Raw genomic sequence first — 15,420 nt, forward strand, 5'->3', positions numbered from 1 at the left:
TTATGCTATTGCATCGCTTCTATCGCGGGCCTTGAGCGCGGGGACCGAATTCAGAAATTCCGTAACGAAAAACATCACGCTCCCCACTCCGACGGGCACGGAGGTGTGGCTTCTGGCTTGAAGGCATAGCATGCAATAGATTTACCGCGGCAGTCCCCGAGTGCCACACGTCTTTTATTTTTTTTATAATTTTTAGTTAATTCGATTCCCGGTCGAAGCAAGTGAATTTTCGAAAATCTTTCAATGCAGTGATTTTTCTTTTTAAAAATAAAGGAATGTTTCCTTTCATCAAAATTTGCTATCTCCAATATTCAAGTACTTTCCCTCCAGGGCCCATCGAAAATTTCTAACGTGTAACATATTTCCTGTATAAGATTGTTTTTCTGTCATCACATCTTAATTTAGCAATGAAAGACTTTATAACGTACTAGCTTTCCGCCCGCGGCTTCTCCCGCGTTTTCAAAAAAATCCCGCATAGTTCCCGTTTCCGTGGGTTTTCCGGGATCAAATCTATCCTATGTGTTAATCGAAGTTACCCTCTATATGTGTGCTTCATTTCATTATAATCGGTTCAGTAGTATTTGCGTGAAAGAGTAACAAACACACACATACACAGCCTCACAAACTTTCGCACATCCTCACTTCACTAATATATTGTAATACTGCGACTGTGTCCTGTGATCGTTGTTATGGGCAGGTGTAAAATATAATATAGGTATATCTAACACTCGCGTTAATTAAAACTCACCTACATCGTACGATCCAAGAGCTTTTAATGAGCTTTTTAAAAGAGGTTAAAAAACACAAATTAGAAAATGGCATACCTACTTAATATTTATTTTCAATACAAAATTACAAAAGTGAAAAAACATACAAAAGCGTTCCGTATGACAAATTAGCCATGCTTAAGAATAAATTACAATAATACAATTTTATTTTGACAATCATTTCTAAAAAAATTACAGTAATAATTATATAACGCCCGATCTAAGGATGGTTATTAATCATTATTAATTATTGTCAAGAGACATCCATCTGAATAAAATCATCTCTACATAGAGAGGTAAAGGCATAATAATTATACCAATGTGGCATCAAAAACGAAGTTCCTTACTAAGTAGGTATACTTATTACATACCTACCTAATACATAATTTTTAACTTGTAAAGAATATCCAATTTCTAACGTATCTTCTAAAACTTACACCTATTTCAGTTTTATATCTACTTACTTTATATTATTATGACATTACTTTGGACTTGTCGAATAAAACAATTAATATAAAATTTTAGGACAAATATAAACATTCATTTTTTTGCTATTATTATCTCAAAAATGTGCAAAATAGTTTGTTGAAAGATATCGAAATATCATTGTTGATTTTTATGATTAATGAAAAAGCTCAAGCGAAGACAATGAATCTACTTAATAAATTATTACAATCTAAATTTATTTACAACCTTAATTTACAAAGAAAAGCGGACCAAATTGTTAAATATTTTGTGATCCAATTAATTAAGCATGTTTGTTTAGTAGACCGCAAATTTTTGTACTTACTGTATATAAAACAAAAATAAGACATTAATGGAGCTCTCGTGGTTAAGAGAGCATTTTTAGATGCAAGAAATATATTTTATCTAAAAGCGAATATCTAATAAGAATGAGTGCAAATTGTGAGAGTAAGTAGACACTAGACGTGGTATAAAAACAATAAACATTTTTACATAAAAATACTACAACTACCTAAAAAGACACATACAGCAATGATATAAAATTACATCGAGCTTACGATTTATTCTAGTTTTATTGATGCATTCCTTTATCACAGCTTATTAAATCGAATTAAAATTTAATTCACATTATAATATTCCTTACCGCATAACGTCTTTTAAACATGTCTTAGAACTACGGACGGAAAATTTAATCCGAAACGGAGTCAAATCAAATAACAAACAAAAACGCTTCGAATAGATTAATACTTTCAAAATTTAAGGTATAATTTGAAATCTAAAACAACACATTACACAATGTTATAAAACTGGAAACGTTATAAATTATACACAGTAAAAATGATAAATTTTCCACAGTTTATGCAATGTCGGTTGTTTTAATTTTCAGTTGTTCACGTGTAGCAATTATCTTCATCGGCGTGGTCCGAACAGTCGATGGTTCCATCACACAGTTGCGAGAGGGTGATGCACCGGCCGTCCACGCAGCGCAACTCTTCATTCGGGCAAGGAGACGCGTGAGCACTGTTGTGTCCTAAATCGTCGGTTTCGAACAGAGTTGCGTTAGATTCTGGGGAATCTGCCATTTCTTGCTTGCGTGCAATCGCTGCTTTCTGAAATGATGTAGAAAAATAATAAGGTCTTTCGCTTAAAGCATGTTAAAGTTGAGCACAAAGAATATTAGAAAACACTTAAAATACATGTAATTTTTTTTATAATACACACCCTTAGCAAACCAGCACCGTCAATTACTCTTTCCAGGTTATCAAGAGATTTATCAAGTCGTGTTGGAACAGTTGCAGGGACAATTTCTTCTGGTTTCATTGATTGCTTTACTTTATCAGATCCTTCCTTTTCTATGTTGCCAAATACACCCAAATCATCCATTTTGACATCTTCAGCTGAGTCATTTTTTTTCTCAGATGCGTTACTTTGGTGTTTCCTAAAGTTTTTGCGATACATCCACCGGGGTCTCTCTGTAATACTTCCGGGGATTAAAGGCTCTTCCTCGGATTCTTCTTTTTTTGGTTTCGGCATTGGTCTTGAGTATGGAGTGAGACGGGATGGTGAAGGTCGCCGAGTAAAATTACGCTTAAAAGAATTTGTAGAATCGCTGGTCATGAGCAGCTCTTTGCTGCTATCACTTTCTCCTGAAAAGACAAAAAAATATTATTTAGTTTATCAAGTGAATCAAATAATGCGTATCGTATGTTTGTTTATAAGATTATTTTAATCCAAAAATAAAAATTTCATTATTTTTAAAGAAATTACAATTATTACTGTTCTTCATAAATTATTCACTATGTAACATAATTTAGACAATATTTAGTGTTATGGAAAAATAAAAAAATATAATTTTATACACTAACGATGCCAAAACATGCTCATAAAAGCATATTTAAAATAGTAGTAATGTTTTACCGTTTCTGTAGTGACCATTCCGTATTTCTTGTGTGGGCAGTCTATTTGGCTTCCTTATAGACGGTGCTGGGGCTGATCCAGCAGACTCTTCTCCCGGTTCCTCGATTTCTGCTGCTGCGGACACCCGGTTAGGGACTCGAGTGTAACAATTTTTATCCAATTCATCATCACCACTAGGACAGTCAGAGTAACCGTCACAAACCCAGCGTTTCACTATGCATAGACCTGAACTGCATCTGTAAAATACACGAATATTATCTTGCTTAATAGAAAATGCCAATTTTAAGGTAATATAACATTTCAATTATTTGGGCGCTTTATAAGAAAACAAAACTTTAATGGTTATTAAAATTTAGGCGCTTATGTTTTGAGGTGTTTGAACATAAGTATGAATGCTTTACATTCTTTTACCTTGTCAAAACTCAAAATAATTATAATATTAGTAGTATCGATACTTTACCGAAATTCATTTTCTTCACACGTCGAGCAAGGTGCTTCATCCTCTCCACCAGGGCAATCTTGAGTCCCGTCACAAACCCAATCTCGCGGGACGCAGGATCCATCCCCACAAGCCAGTTCCCTTCCGTAGCAAGGAGCGCGAGCGCTGGCGCAGTTGCTGCTTGAATACTGGTTGCAACTAAACATTGAATTTAATTCTGTTGGGATGTAGCCTTCACAGTTATCCACAATTGCTAGAAGATAAGACACATTTTTTATTTCACTTTGAAAAGGTTTCAAACATGTATTAAATTAAATTTTGGAAAAATATTTAAAATTTTACCTTTACACAAATTGTAGCAAGGTAGTTTTGAGGAATACGGTGGTGGACTACATTCTGGTTCTAGAAGTGCACAGGCAAAGTGGCGAACCCTTTCACTACAATTGGTAGCTACCAAGTACTCAATCTGTGGTAACAGCTGAGTAACTTCTTTCTTGCCCACGACAGCTGGTGCTCCAGCTAAGTCGTATGGCAGGATTCCCCGGCATAGAGGCAGACGCGTTGATCGGCATTGGGGTACTGTGAATATTAATAATTTGTTTTTATTTTTGTACTTAAAATGATTTTAATAATTATTAATAGTTCGTTAATAGTAGCTACTTAAATAGCTTAATGTAATTTCTGAATAAGTTCCTTGAAAAAGCACCTGAAAATATCCCTTAGGATTCCATCTGTTAATTTTTAACCGCATGCTCCCAAGATATTTTAATTTGTCTTACCGTCAGATAGAGCATTTATTGGATAGTTTTTAGTTGTAGTTTCATCCCTGTCTCTCCAAGTAGGAAGTGTAGGAGAAACTCTAGTATTGTACAACGAGCTTTGTGTAGTAGCTTTCATTTTTGCTGCATCTTCTATAGATATACCGAAGAGTTTTGAATGACCCGATGTAAACTTAACATCAGAGTTAACTACAGGTTGCCCGTAATATTCCTTAGTACCAATTGGTACTTTCGGTACTAATCTGTGGGTTTCATGTATTGTACTATATTGTGGATTATACACGTTCGGTTGTTGAGTCTCATGAATGGGAACATAATATGGTCTGGTAGTAGTTTGTGCAATTGAATTTGTAGTGTAGTTTTCTTCAAAGTCATCATTGATTTTAGATGTAGGAGAAATATTTGTAGACTCCGCCTTCTTTATTATTTCCGTAGTAACTCTCTCAGTACTTGTTGACACAGCATCGACATCTTTGAAGTAAATCGCTAATGGCTTTTCTGGCTTTTGAGTAATATGAGGCCTCAGCGTTGAGTCCTCAGGAATTGAGCTGGTTTCTTCGAGGATTTTAGGCTTTCGTAAATTATCGACTTCATCATTTCCATATTGTACTTCTGGCTCTATATGAGTAGGATAAACTGGAGGGATTGGGAATTTCCTTGTAGGGCTGGTTTCTGCGATCACAGAAGATATATCGATATTTGTGTCATTCTCAGCATCATAGAAATCGATTTCAGTTACTTTTATACCTGTTTGTGAAATATATTGTAATACACATATTTTATGCCTTGAAAATCTTATAACAGTCATCTAAAAATTTGAATGTAAATCTAATAGAATTAAAATATAATAAAATAAAACAAAACATAAAAATGATTTAATTCTGATTCATGAATAAATAAATTGAAATGTTATGTAACAACTGAAATAACCATTCTGATATGAAATATGCATTAACACATAATTTAATCTACGAAATTAACACAAATATTACATGTAGTTATAGTATATTAAAAATCCAATTTTGTGAAAAGAAATATGAATCCTATTAACATACCAGATGCAAACGATTTCTCTTGTTGGCTCTGTTTCAGTTTTGGTTTTTGCGTTGAGGAAGTTGGTGCAGAAGAACTGTACGAATGAGCTTCAGTAAAGCTTTGTTCCCAAGTCGTCGCATTTATGTTGTCTACGTCTTGTCCAAGGTTTTCTGAAAGCATTAAAGGTTTCCTATTAATTAACTATTAATTACAATTAATTTAATCACCTTAAAATTTCAGTTTCGTTTACTCCAGGAGACTGTTGAAAAAATATATCTGAATTTTTACAAATTTAAATAATAATAATTAGTTAATTATAGTGTAATCATTTTATAAATAAGATTTCTATTAGCGGTCTTATAATTTTAATAATCTAAAATATACAACGAATACCGAATACCGTAAGGAAATCTCCTTTTTGCATAAATGTACAGTAAAGTTGTTGCTCTCTATATTTGTTTAATTCGAAATATTTAACCTCTATTAGGATTTCTCAATAAGGATATTAATTCAGATCAGACTTGCACATAATATGCGTAACTTCGTCAAATCTTGATTTTCTAAATGATCTGACAAAATATTAGCTTTACATTGTAAGCGAGTATTTAAACTAATAAGTAAGTGGGACGATTCTGTTTGTGCCCCAATTGATGTAATATCAAATACGAACTCGTTGATCTAAAGACGAGAGCAGAGAAAGCCGGGTTCAAAAAGTCACTAGCACGTCTCTGTAAGAATATCTTGACTTTGACCTGTACATCGTTAATAATCCTTATCAATTATATAACTGTTGATGTAAGTTGCTTGAAATCTTCGATGTTCTACCACGTTTTATTGTCCCATGTTGCGACATAAAACACACTGTTAAAAAGATCATTAGACTAGGGTCTTACAGTTACCGCTATGGGTACATTAATATTTGTTATTTAAGCCTGCCGAAAGTGTGGTTTTGTTGGAAGTGATTATCATTTATACTCAAGTTAATAGCACCAGTATAGCACATATTTTGTCTCAGATATCGACGTCTGTCTACGATATGCTTATAGAGGCCACCATATATTATCTTCTAGTATATTACATTGCTGCTACAATTAAAATATGTTTATGTAATATGTTTGACATTTTGAAAATTGACTTTTGTAATTATTGTGCACGTGTTAATATTGCCGACAGCATCGACTTTGACCGCAAAAAGTAAGTAGTCTATTTACACTTTACACGTATTCAATATTGGTAATCGCCGTGTGTTGGCTAATTAGAATTTACTTCAGGTGTACCTACAATTTAACCGATCACAAATTATTGCCTACATGGGAACAGTTAACCTATTAATATCAGTTTATTATGTTTATGTAACAAGTTGAGATCGTATTGAATTAAAGAGTACTTAATGTAAATAATTAATGTAAGAATATTATTAAATGTATTATGCAGTACGTATTCAACAGATTGTTTGAAATTCTAGCAAATATTATAATAATCATAAAAAAAACCGGCCAAGTGCGAGTCGGGCTCGCGCACAAAGGGTTCCGTAGCAGCAAATATAATAAATTACAGTTAAATCAACCTATCTCAAAAACTATAAGAGATACTTTGATCAAACCAAAAATCGTTGAAAGAGTTAATTAGCATGCATCACCTCTATTTTTTTTAGAATTTTATACCCCGTAGTTATAAAAATAGAGGGGGGGGGACATACTTTTTACGACTTTGAGAGCTGATATCTCAAAAACCGTTCACTTTAAGAAAAATGTTTTTTAGAAAACTTTATATCATTTTAAAAGACCTTTCCATTGATACCCCACACGGGTATGTACATCGAAAAAAAAAATTTCATCCCTCAGTTACATGTATGGGGGGCCCCACCCCCAATTCTTTTTTTTACTATTTAGTGTCATATTTTTGTAGCGGTTCATACAACACATATTCCCATCAAATTTCATCACTGTAGTACTTATAGTTTCCGAGTAAATCGGCTGTGACAGACGGACAGACGGACAGACGGACAGACGGACATGACGAAACTATAAGGGTTCCGTTTTTGCCATTTTGGCTACGGAACCCTAAAAAATAAGGTTGTATTATTGGTTCAGTTATCCATACCTACTGATACCTACATAGATTCTTAATTTATAGACTGTTATGGAGGCAACGAATTCTGTTTCTCTCTCTAGATCAAACTTTTATTAATAACCATTGGAAATTGAACCCAGGTGGATAAAAATGAAAAGAAAGTAACTACGGATTCATGTACTTTTTAAAGAAATGCCGTAAAATCGAAAATATCGGCCATTGAAGTTGCCATTCAATGTATTTCGTGAAGATGTCATGAAGCACACAATAAAACCAAGTATCAAAAATATTGTACACACTAGCAATGCCCTGCGGTTTCACCCGCATAGATAGCGATATCGTTACAGTGAATAGTCTACTATAGGTCGGACTATAGGTTTAATTTTTAATCACATGAAAATCACCTTTACCCCGTCCCGCACTACGGCCTTTTTTTTTTTGTTTGAGTGGGGAAATCTTTCATAGATACCCACGGTCTCCGGGGGAGGGGCCGTGGGTTATGTCGGATTCCTACCGACCAAAACCCCACTGTGTTCCGTCAAGACGCATATTGGTAGAATTCCTCCGTGACCCCCGCACTACGGCCTGCTCGAACAGTATACCTACTATTTTCTGTAGATTGACACTTTTAAATTCGTTATATCTTTTGAATGGAATATCCAATTCTTTTCATTTAAAAAGTATTTTGCTGGTATTGAAACAGTCTATAATAAAACATCATTTAATGGGATAAGGATTAATATATGTGTATGGATAACATGGTTTGATTACTGTCGGCACTTCTATTTACTTTGAAAACGTAAAAAAGTTGTTGTAGTAACATAACTACTGAAGATGGACATATGGTATCGCGGACTTTCTTGTAGATATTGATCCATTCTATAATACCGTGGAACATTTTTTTGTTCTATCTTCAATAGATTCCGCAGCGCACGCGATGACAGAAGTTTTATTGAGGATTTTTTTACACCTTGGGTTACATTATTGCATATTTGGTAAGGATCTCTAATTTTTTTGAAAATGCAATATAGCCTATGTTGCTCAGTAAAGATGCAGTTTTCTAATGGTATTTTTGCTTGTCATCATGTTATGTGTACAAAATAACATGATGACAAGCAAAAATATTATTAAAAATTAGTTATATTGTTCTTGCCATTCCCTTCGGATGTAAATGTGAAAGTGGTTAAATATTTATGAAGATACCAGAATCTTCGTAAGGTATAGAGGTCCAAAGTAATATAAGCGTGAATAAAGGACTATAATTGTTTTGAATGAAAGTTATTTTATGCCCCAGGGCCGACGCGACGTAATTACGGTATTTTCAAGTCATATATTAGCTGTAAAAGTTCGTGATATGCAAAGTGTTTCTTCCTAATTGGCGCCGTGGAACGTTTTATTGCTTCTTTATGTGGGCTTGCTATTGAAACAGTAAAGCTTATCAAAAAGGATTGTTTTAGTTTATTGGAGCTTTCTTTTTTCACCATTTAACGTAATAACTATTCAAAAAACTTATCCCATAAACAAAATTTTAGATAAGCTAAATGCTTGCTGATCGCGTTGCTTGAACATTTTCTTATATAAGAGACAGTAAAACTCGGCAAGTTTGGAAAGAGATATGATGGTAACTGTTATGATAAAAGATATAACATCCGTAACAGCTGTACTTGTTATTATTACTTTTGCTGAATAAAAGATCCTATCAAACTATCACAACACGAAAGCCGGCTACTTTTTGAAAGTTAGAGTAAACGTACACTTGTTATTTGCAATTGCGTAAAACGAAAGCTTCGTCTTTATTTGTGATGATATTCTATGATGTAAACGAAATATAATATCTACAATTCAATTTTAATTACAATTTAGTAGAATTCGAATAACAATAAATTTAATTCTACTTACCAGGCATAAGGAAGTAAACAAACACAGCTAGAGCAACGCACACACCGAAGAGCGCGACGGGCCATCGCAACAAACGGAGTACCCGCACAATTTTCTTTGCGCTGCCCGGTCCGTCCGATGGCACTCGATACAAACTATCTGGATGCGAACCCTGAAACAAAAATAAATCTTATTTCCATCTCATTACAGGTCATCGGCGAGGTCGATCATTCAACATTTCACGCAGTACATCTTGCATTGCAAGGTCTTCAAAACGGCGATTAGTAGCAGTTTCCAAAATACACCTAATAACCAAATTGCAGATCTTTTAATCAATAAAATCGTGTTTGAGATGCTGCTTTATTTATTTATTATATCTATGATCTAAGCTGCGTCTACGTTTTATAATTACTGTTTACAGATTAATCTACGTTCGAGTTTTTCAAATGCCATTACCATAACAAGCGTAGAAATATCGCAAACACAAATTGGCTGCGTCTGGAATTCCGTGAGTCGTGACTTGTGAGCATCTTTGATAATGTTACGTGATTGTTGCATTATAAAATGTTTATGATGTCATTTAAATGGATGAAAGCTGGCGTGTGGGTATGACAGTCGTAACTTTTGTTAAGTGCAATAAAATGCTGATAATTTATGCGGATTACGGCGGCTGTAAGCCCGCGTTGTTCTTGTCCGCGATGAGACATCATCGTGCCCCTTGACCTTAGAGAAAGTTTCCGAGCACAAATATGTTGCGTTATTGGTCCGTCTCACATGTTCTATAATTATTGCCGTTAATCATAGCTTATTGGACTTAGACGGTCTTAGACCTATCAAAGAATAAATCCGGTGTATCAAAAAGAAAATATGAATTATTATGATGTGTTATGTGTTGTTTTGATTAGCAATAGGTACCTTGTAGGCAGAATTTTAATGAAGTAAAACCTTAATTTATATAAATGTTTCTGGTTTTGTTAAGATAATAAGTCGTTAAAATAGTTTATGCACATTTATGTAGAGACATGTTTTGACTCTACGTAATTGCTAAACTAGCCACGTGTGCTATTCTAATGAACTATTACGTGCCGATACATTACCTATTTCAACACTCAATTATTCACTAAAACCGTGTAATCTAGATATTCTAACGAAAATAATATTCAATTTAAACCACTAAATTGTACCCACTATAGTCTATATGTATATAGTAAGCAAACACAAAAATTAGGTCAGCGACATTGATTTTGTAATTCTTATTATCTTGCCTACCTTAGCGCTAAAAGGTTGAACATCCCTTGGCCTGGCGAAGTATTTATCAAATTTTGATTCGTAGCTCATCCCCTCATTCATTGTTGGAGTCTGAATAGATCGTATCCTGTACGTACCATACTGCTCACCATGCTCAGAAATTGTCGGCAAATTACCATTAGGTGAACTACAACTACTGCTCGATCGGGAATATGCATAATTAACAGAACCATCACTGGGATTCTTGGGCTTTTTAGCAAATGTATATCGCTTAATCGGTTCTTCTATAGGTTTCAAATCATACGTCTCAAATTTCTCTGTCACGTAATTTTCTTCAACTTCAGTGGTTGGCACATAACGTAGTAATCTTGGTTCTTTGATCTTCTTAATGTATTTGTCAGCATCGGTCTCGTTATCCAACTTCTGAGCCAGATTTAGGGAGCGTTGTAAGTCATTAGCCGATCTATTGGATTTGCGTTTGGTCTTGCGTTCCACGGTTCTTGTATGCACATGGTCATCCACAATTTCTGATTCCGAGGCTGGTCGGTCACCATATAACACATAATTTCCATTCACCATTGTGTAAGCTTTAAGTTATTACAATATTTGCAGTGACTGGAATATTTTCATCTTGTCCAGATTTTTAAAAAGCGTTATTGGCATAACTTTTGTAATATTTTGACACTAGCACAATAATTAATCTTTCATGTCTCGTGGTCACAACACTATAAAATACTGTACGACCATGTTGGCTGAATGAAGAGAAAAAATATGGTTTGTTTGTTTATTGAAGCAGTTGTTATGTCGATTGTGCACGCAACAAACAGTTATTGGGTTGTTTAATTTGGCAGCGGATGAATGAACAAAGTATGTATAGAATTTCCTGTCTTTGACACGATGGATATTTTCGAGATGGTCTTTTGCAATAAATTATGCTAAGAGCCATGGCAATGTGACATAAAATTACACACCAAGAACGGTAAATTTACACGCGGAATTAAAAAGTACCTACCTACGTTGTAAAAACCTTTAATCGCACGCTGTAATTTTCCAACAGTATGTGAACAAAAGCTGCGTATGAAGTTCTTAACAAATAATGAGAACATTGCAATGCTGTAAACTGCTCAGTAGATAACGTACGGATCGTTATGTTGGCTATTATTGTTTTGACGAGGTTCCCGCGCTTTTTGCCCCATTTACGCGGGAATATTCTCAGTAAAGCGCGTGCGCGACAATGGCGTCCAACTACATATTATATCGAGAGTGAAAGATTGTGCAACATCTCAGGGTGTTTTATGCAATGATGTGCCGTTAGTGCAACAGATGTTTTGAATGCTGATCTTAGGTCATTTAGTTACATTTCCTGATCCTAATCTATGTCTACATTTGCTTTCATCATTAATAATGTTCTTGTGGGAATCTATATCGTCGGATTAAGTAATATTTTATTCTCATTTATAATGTAATTTTGAAGTTACAAATTGTACATTATACATATTTAAGAAATAATATATAGGTAATATTATAATAACCCTATAGTACTAGGCAACATTAAATGCATTAAGGTAACCTTTATAAAGATCTAGCGATAAGTTCAATGTTTACAGATGTATTGAAGATCAAATTCGAAATCTATAATTATGGTTTGTGGGACCACAATCTTTGGTATGCGAATGCGCACTGTATCATCAAATCGCTGTAACAAAGGCAGACCTTGATCTATGTGTAGGCAGGCATTCCTGCCGATTTCGTCAATAGTCAAAGGTTCTATTATGTGAAGCGAACTTTGAATCCTTTATCTAAAGAGGACATCTTGTCTTTACATGGAAAAAGATATGAAGGAGACTTGGTAGAAACACAATATAGCTGTTATAAGGCATTTAAATCCATACATATCGTAGTTTATCGGGTATCACTAAAGGAAATATATTGGAAATCTCAATAATAGTATGGTATGATGGTGAGGAATATACAGGGTTACTTGTAAAACACCAGCAACCTCGCAGGACAAGATAGCTAACATCATAAGTAACAACATTTGTTCTACGACTTTTGATAATTTGTTAGATTTTATTTTCATACAAAAATAAATATAAAATATTAATTTAATTTTCCGTTTGAATATTATAAACTCTACGCGCATCCCAAAAATTACGTAAACAAGAAGCGAACGAGAGGGGCGTCGCGTCGTCCTTTCGATAATGAATAGAACATAGACTTACAAATGTTAGGAGAGTACAATAAAAACTTTAAAAAAATCATTTAAAAATAATGTATTGCGTTATGCCAAAAGTCGTAGAACAAATGTTGTTACTTATGGTGTTACCTATCTTGTCCTGAGAGGTTGCTGGTGTTTTACAAGTAACCCTGTATAATCTCTCCAGGGAATTATTATTTTGGTGCACATTATTTTTTATAGGTATTAAATTATACTTAGATAATTTCCTGGCGCTACATCGCCTCAATGCATATTCACAATATATGATTTCTTGTCGCGGAAAATAATTATTATAAGTGAAACATAGAAGCAAATTTTTAATTTCTAATTATGTATTACAAAGACTTGATAGAGCGTTAAAGTGTGACATAGTATGTTGCATGGATTACTGCAATTGTATGAAACGGAGAAAGCTATAATGTGCATAATATGCCTATATTTACAACTAAAATAAAAAATGTAAAAGTGCCAATCGAAAATATAGATAATGTATTGTTCAGAACGTATTATTTCCTATATGTATAATGTTATTCAGTATTTTTTTATGTGTTGCTACTTTCCTTAAACATCATGATTGACGCATTTACTATGACTCAAAATTAAAGTTTTTTTTAAACTTAGTAATTTAGTTTTTCAAAGAAGAGTTAGACGCTGAAATCCATAGAATGCTATAGATACAGAGAAGTTATGAAAAATTTAACTTTGATAAATGATAGCGCACAAAATATCAACCAAGGTGCAGCCAATCAACAAACAACCATTATTAACGAAACAAACAAACCACAGAACACAGCACTAATTATAAATCACATTCACAATACATGCTGATTAAAAACTGTAGAAAAATTCTGCTTAATGCTCCAAGCCTGCGCGTAAGACTGAACCAGGCGACACTCACCACCGTTGCACCACAATGTGGGAAACAGCCGTGGAAACGTGTGAACATGCTTTACGCAACCCATTATATCCAGAAGATACTAGATAAATTATTTAGCAGCTCCCATTCATTGACCGATCCGCCGATTACAAGTAAACAATGTGAACTGGCCGCTTCGCAATCTTTTTACAGATGAACATCAGGTTAAATCTCGCCAGAATGAAAGGAGAAACAACCTATCCTACATTGCGAAAGGGTTTGTGTTATAATCGAGAAATTGGATACACAGACATAAATTGGACATAAATTTATAGTTTGGACAGTTCTAAAGGGGTGCGATGGGAAAACATGAGCGAGCTCATACACTTACAAAAACAGCAGGCGCAAGGAAATTCGGAAAAGTTCGTTTGCGTGTGATGAGTGAAATTTCAGAACGCGAGAATTTAACTTGAATATATAAAATAATAAGAATAAAGATGAATATTAAAATACTTGAGACTACAATTTTTCATATATTTCAATAAATATCTTAGGAAAGTAAATTGCTCTACTTTATTTTTTTACCTCTGAAAATTCAATGTTTCTATAAATTAGTAATTTAGTAAACAATTATGCTATTATATAAAACAACATTGGATCGTTAAAGCTTTTAGCGTACAGTTCTTACAAACAAACATAACTGAGATGTTCTGGTTCCCAGATCATGAACGAGAAGGTTGGTTTCCATTATATTACGTAAATAACACAAAAATACACACATTATATTTATCGTGTCTAGTAACAGCAGGAAGTTTGGCGTCAAAGATTGTTGGTTGTAAAATTAGAAAAGAAAATAAAACAACAATTTTAAGATTGTGTCACATTACATAATTTTTTTCTTATTATTTTTATTTTATTTTCTTTATTTATCACAAAAGGTCGTTACATGTGTACTAGGGCTAAATACAGTTATATAAATATAAGCTGTGGTCACATAATATCGGTTATATTATGTGACCACAGCTCACATTTATTATTATTTTGGAAATATTCAAAACCGTCGAGCAATATATCCATAGTGAGATGGGATTCGAACCCGTGTCTGAGAGACTCATGAGAGACTCATGACAATAGAGACGCCGCTAGGCTACCCACCACTTTTGACCTAATTTATGTTTAAAAAAATAATAACCACGGGTATATAGCGGAATTTACATAGCTAAAACGGTGTGCAATGGAAACACGTAAACTTAATCGTTGCGTGCTTACTGTAGCTTCTATTGTAACAGTCGATTATAATAACGTTACGTACAAATTGTTTTGCTAACGGGTATCACATAATTATGGTAAGTTTTATTATTTTGTAACAACTTATTATTATTCGCATTGACAATGGATTGCCAAATTTTTATCTGTTGAATCTGGATCCCAGGTTCGATTCAAATGACTCAGTGAGCTCAAGTTGGATTTACTGACCTATAAATTCATTCGTTTTTTTAGTTCTCAGACAAATGAATATTGTACCTTAGTTTAACTTTACAAAAATACCTAAATCTGCATTAGATTTAGGTATTTTTTTAAAGGTCTATACCGCAGCAGTGAGAGGAAAATATATTGGCTAAGGATAAAATAAATACATTTTTGTTGTAAAAACCTGAATTGTAACTGTAGGTTTATATTCACATAGTAATAGTGATATGAATGAAGATATGAAATAATTGAAACAGTTATTTGTTTAGTTTAAA

The 15,420-nt window shown here is 33.8% G+C and overlaps 1 protein-coding gene across 3 annotated transcripts in view; it reads right to left on the bottom strand.

Moving 5' to 3' along the window:
* Positions 1 to 812: 812 nt before the first annotated feature.
* Positions 813 to 15,420, bottom strand: part of LOC149907930 (uncharacterized) — a 53,156-nt gene continuing 38,548 nt past the window's right edge. The window contains exons 1-10 of one of the 3 annotated variants that reach the window (XM_090103050.1): positions 13,601 to 13,733; positions 10,623 to 11,353; positions 9,375 to 9,525; positions 5,423 to 5,572; positions 4,368 to 5,114; positions 3,931 to 4,167; positions 3,610 to 3,841; positions 3,150 to 3,385; positions 2,454 to 2,878; positions 813 to 2,341 (exon numbers count right to left, since the gene is read on the bottom strand). In XM_090103050.1, the coding sequence (XP_089959176.1) occupies positions 2,123 to 2,341; positions 2,454 to 2,878; positions 3,150 to 3,385; positions 3,610 to 3,841; positions 3,931 to 4,167; positions 4,368 to 5,114; positions 5,423 to 5,572; positions 9,375 to 9,525; positions 10,623 to 11,180 (2,955 nt within the window). In that variant the 5' untranslated portion in view covers positions 11,181 to 11,353; positions 13,601 to 13,733 and the 3' untranslated portion in view covers positions 813 to 2,122. Of the gene's footprint in view, positions 2,342 to 2,453; positions 2,879 to 3,149; positions 3,386 to 3,609; positions 3,842 to 3,930; positions 4,168 to 4,367; positions 5,115 to 5,422; positions 5,573 to 9,374; positions 9,526 to 10,622; positions 11,354 to 13,600; positions 13,734 to 15,420 lie in introns of those variants that run through there. The other 2 variants (XM_090103051.1, XM_090103052.1) reach the window with 2 other exon arrangements.

This window comes from Colias eurytheme, chromosome 6 (assembly GCF_061535395.1).
Source record: "Colias eurytheme isolate Ceu_HAF_F1 chromosome 6, ilColEury1 Martin Lab GWU primary, whole genome shotgun sequence".
NCBI lineage: Eukaryota > Metazoa > Arthropoda > Insecta > Lepidoptera > Pieridae > Colias > Colias eurytheme.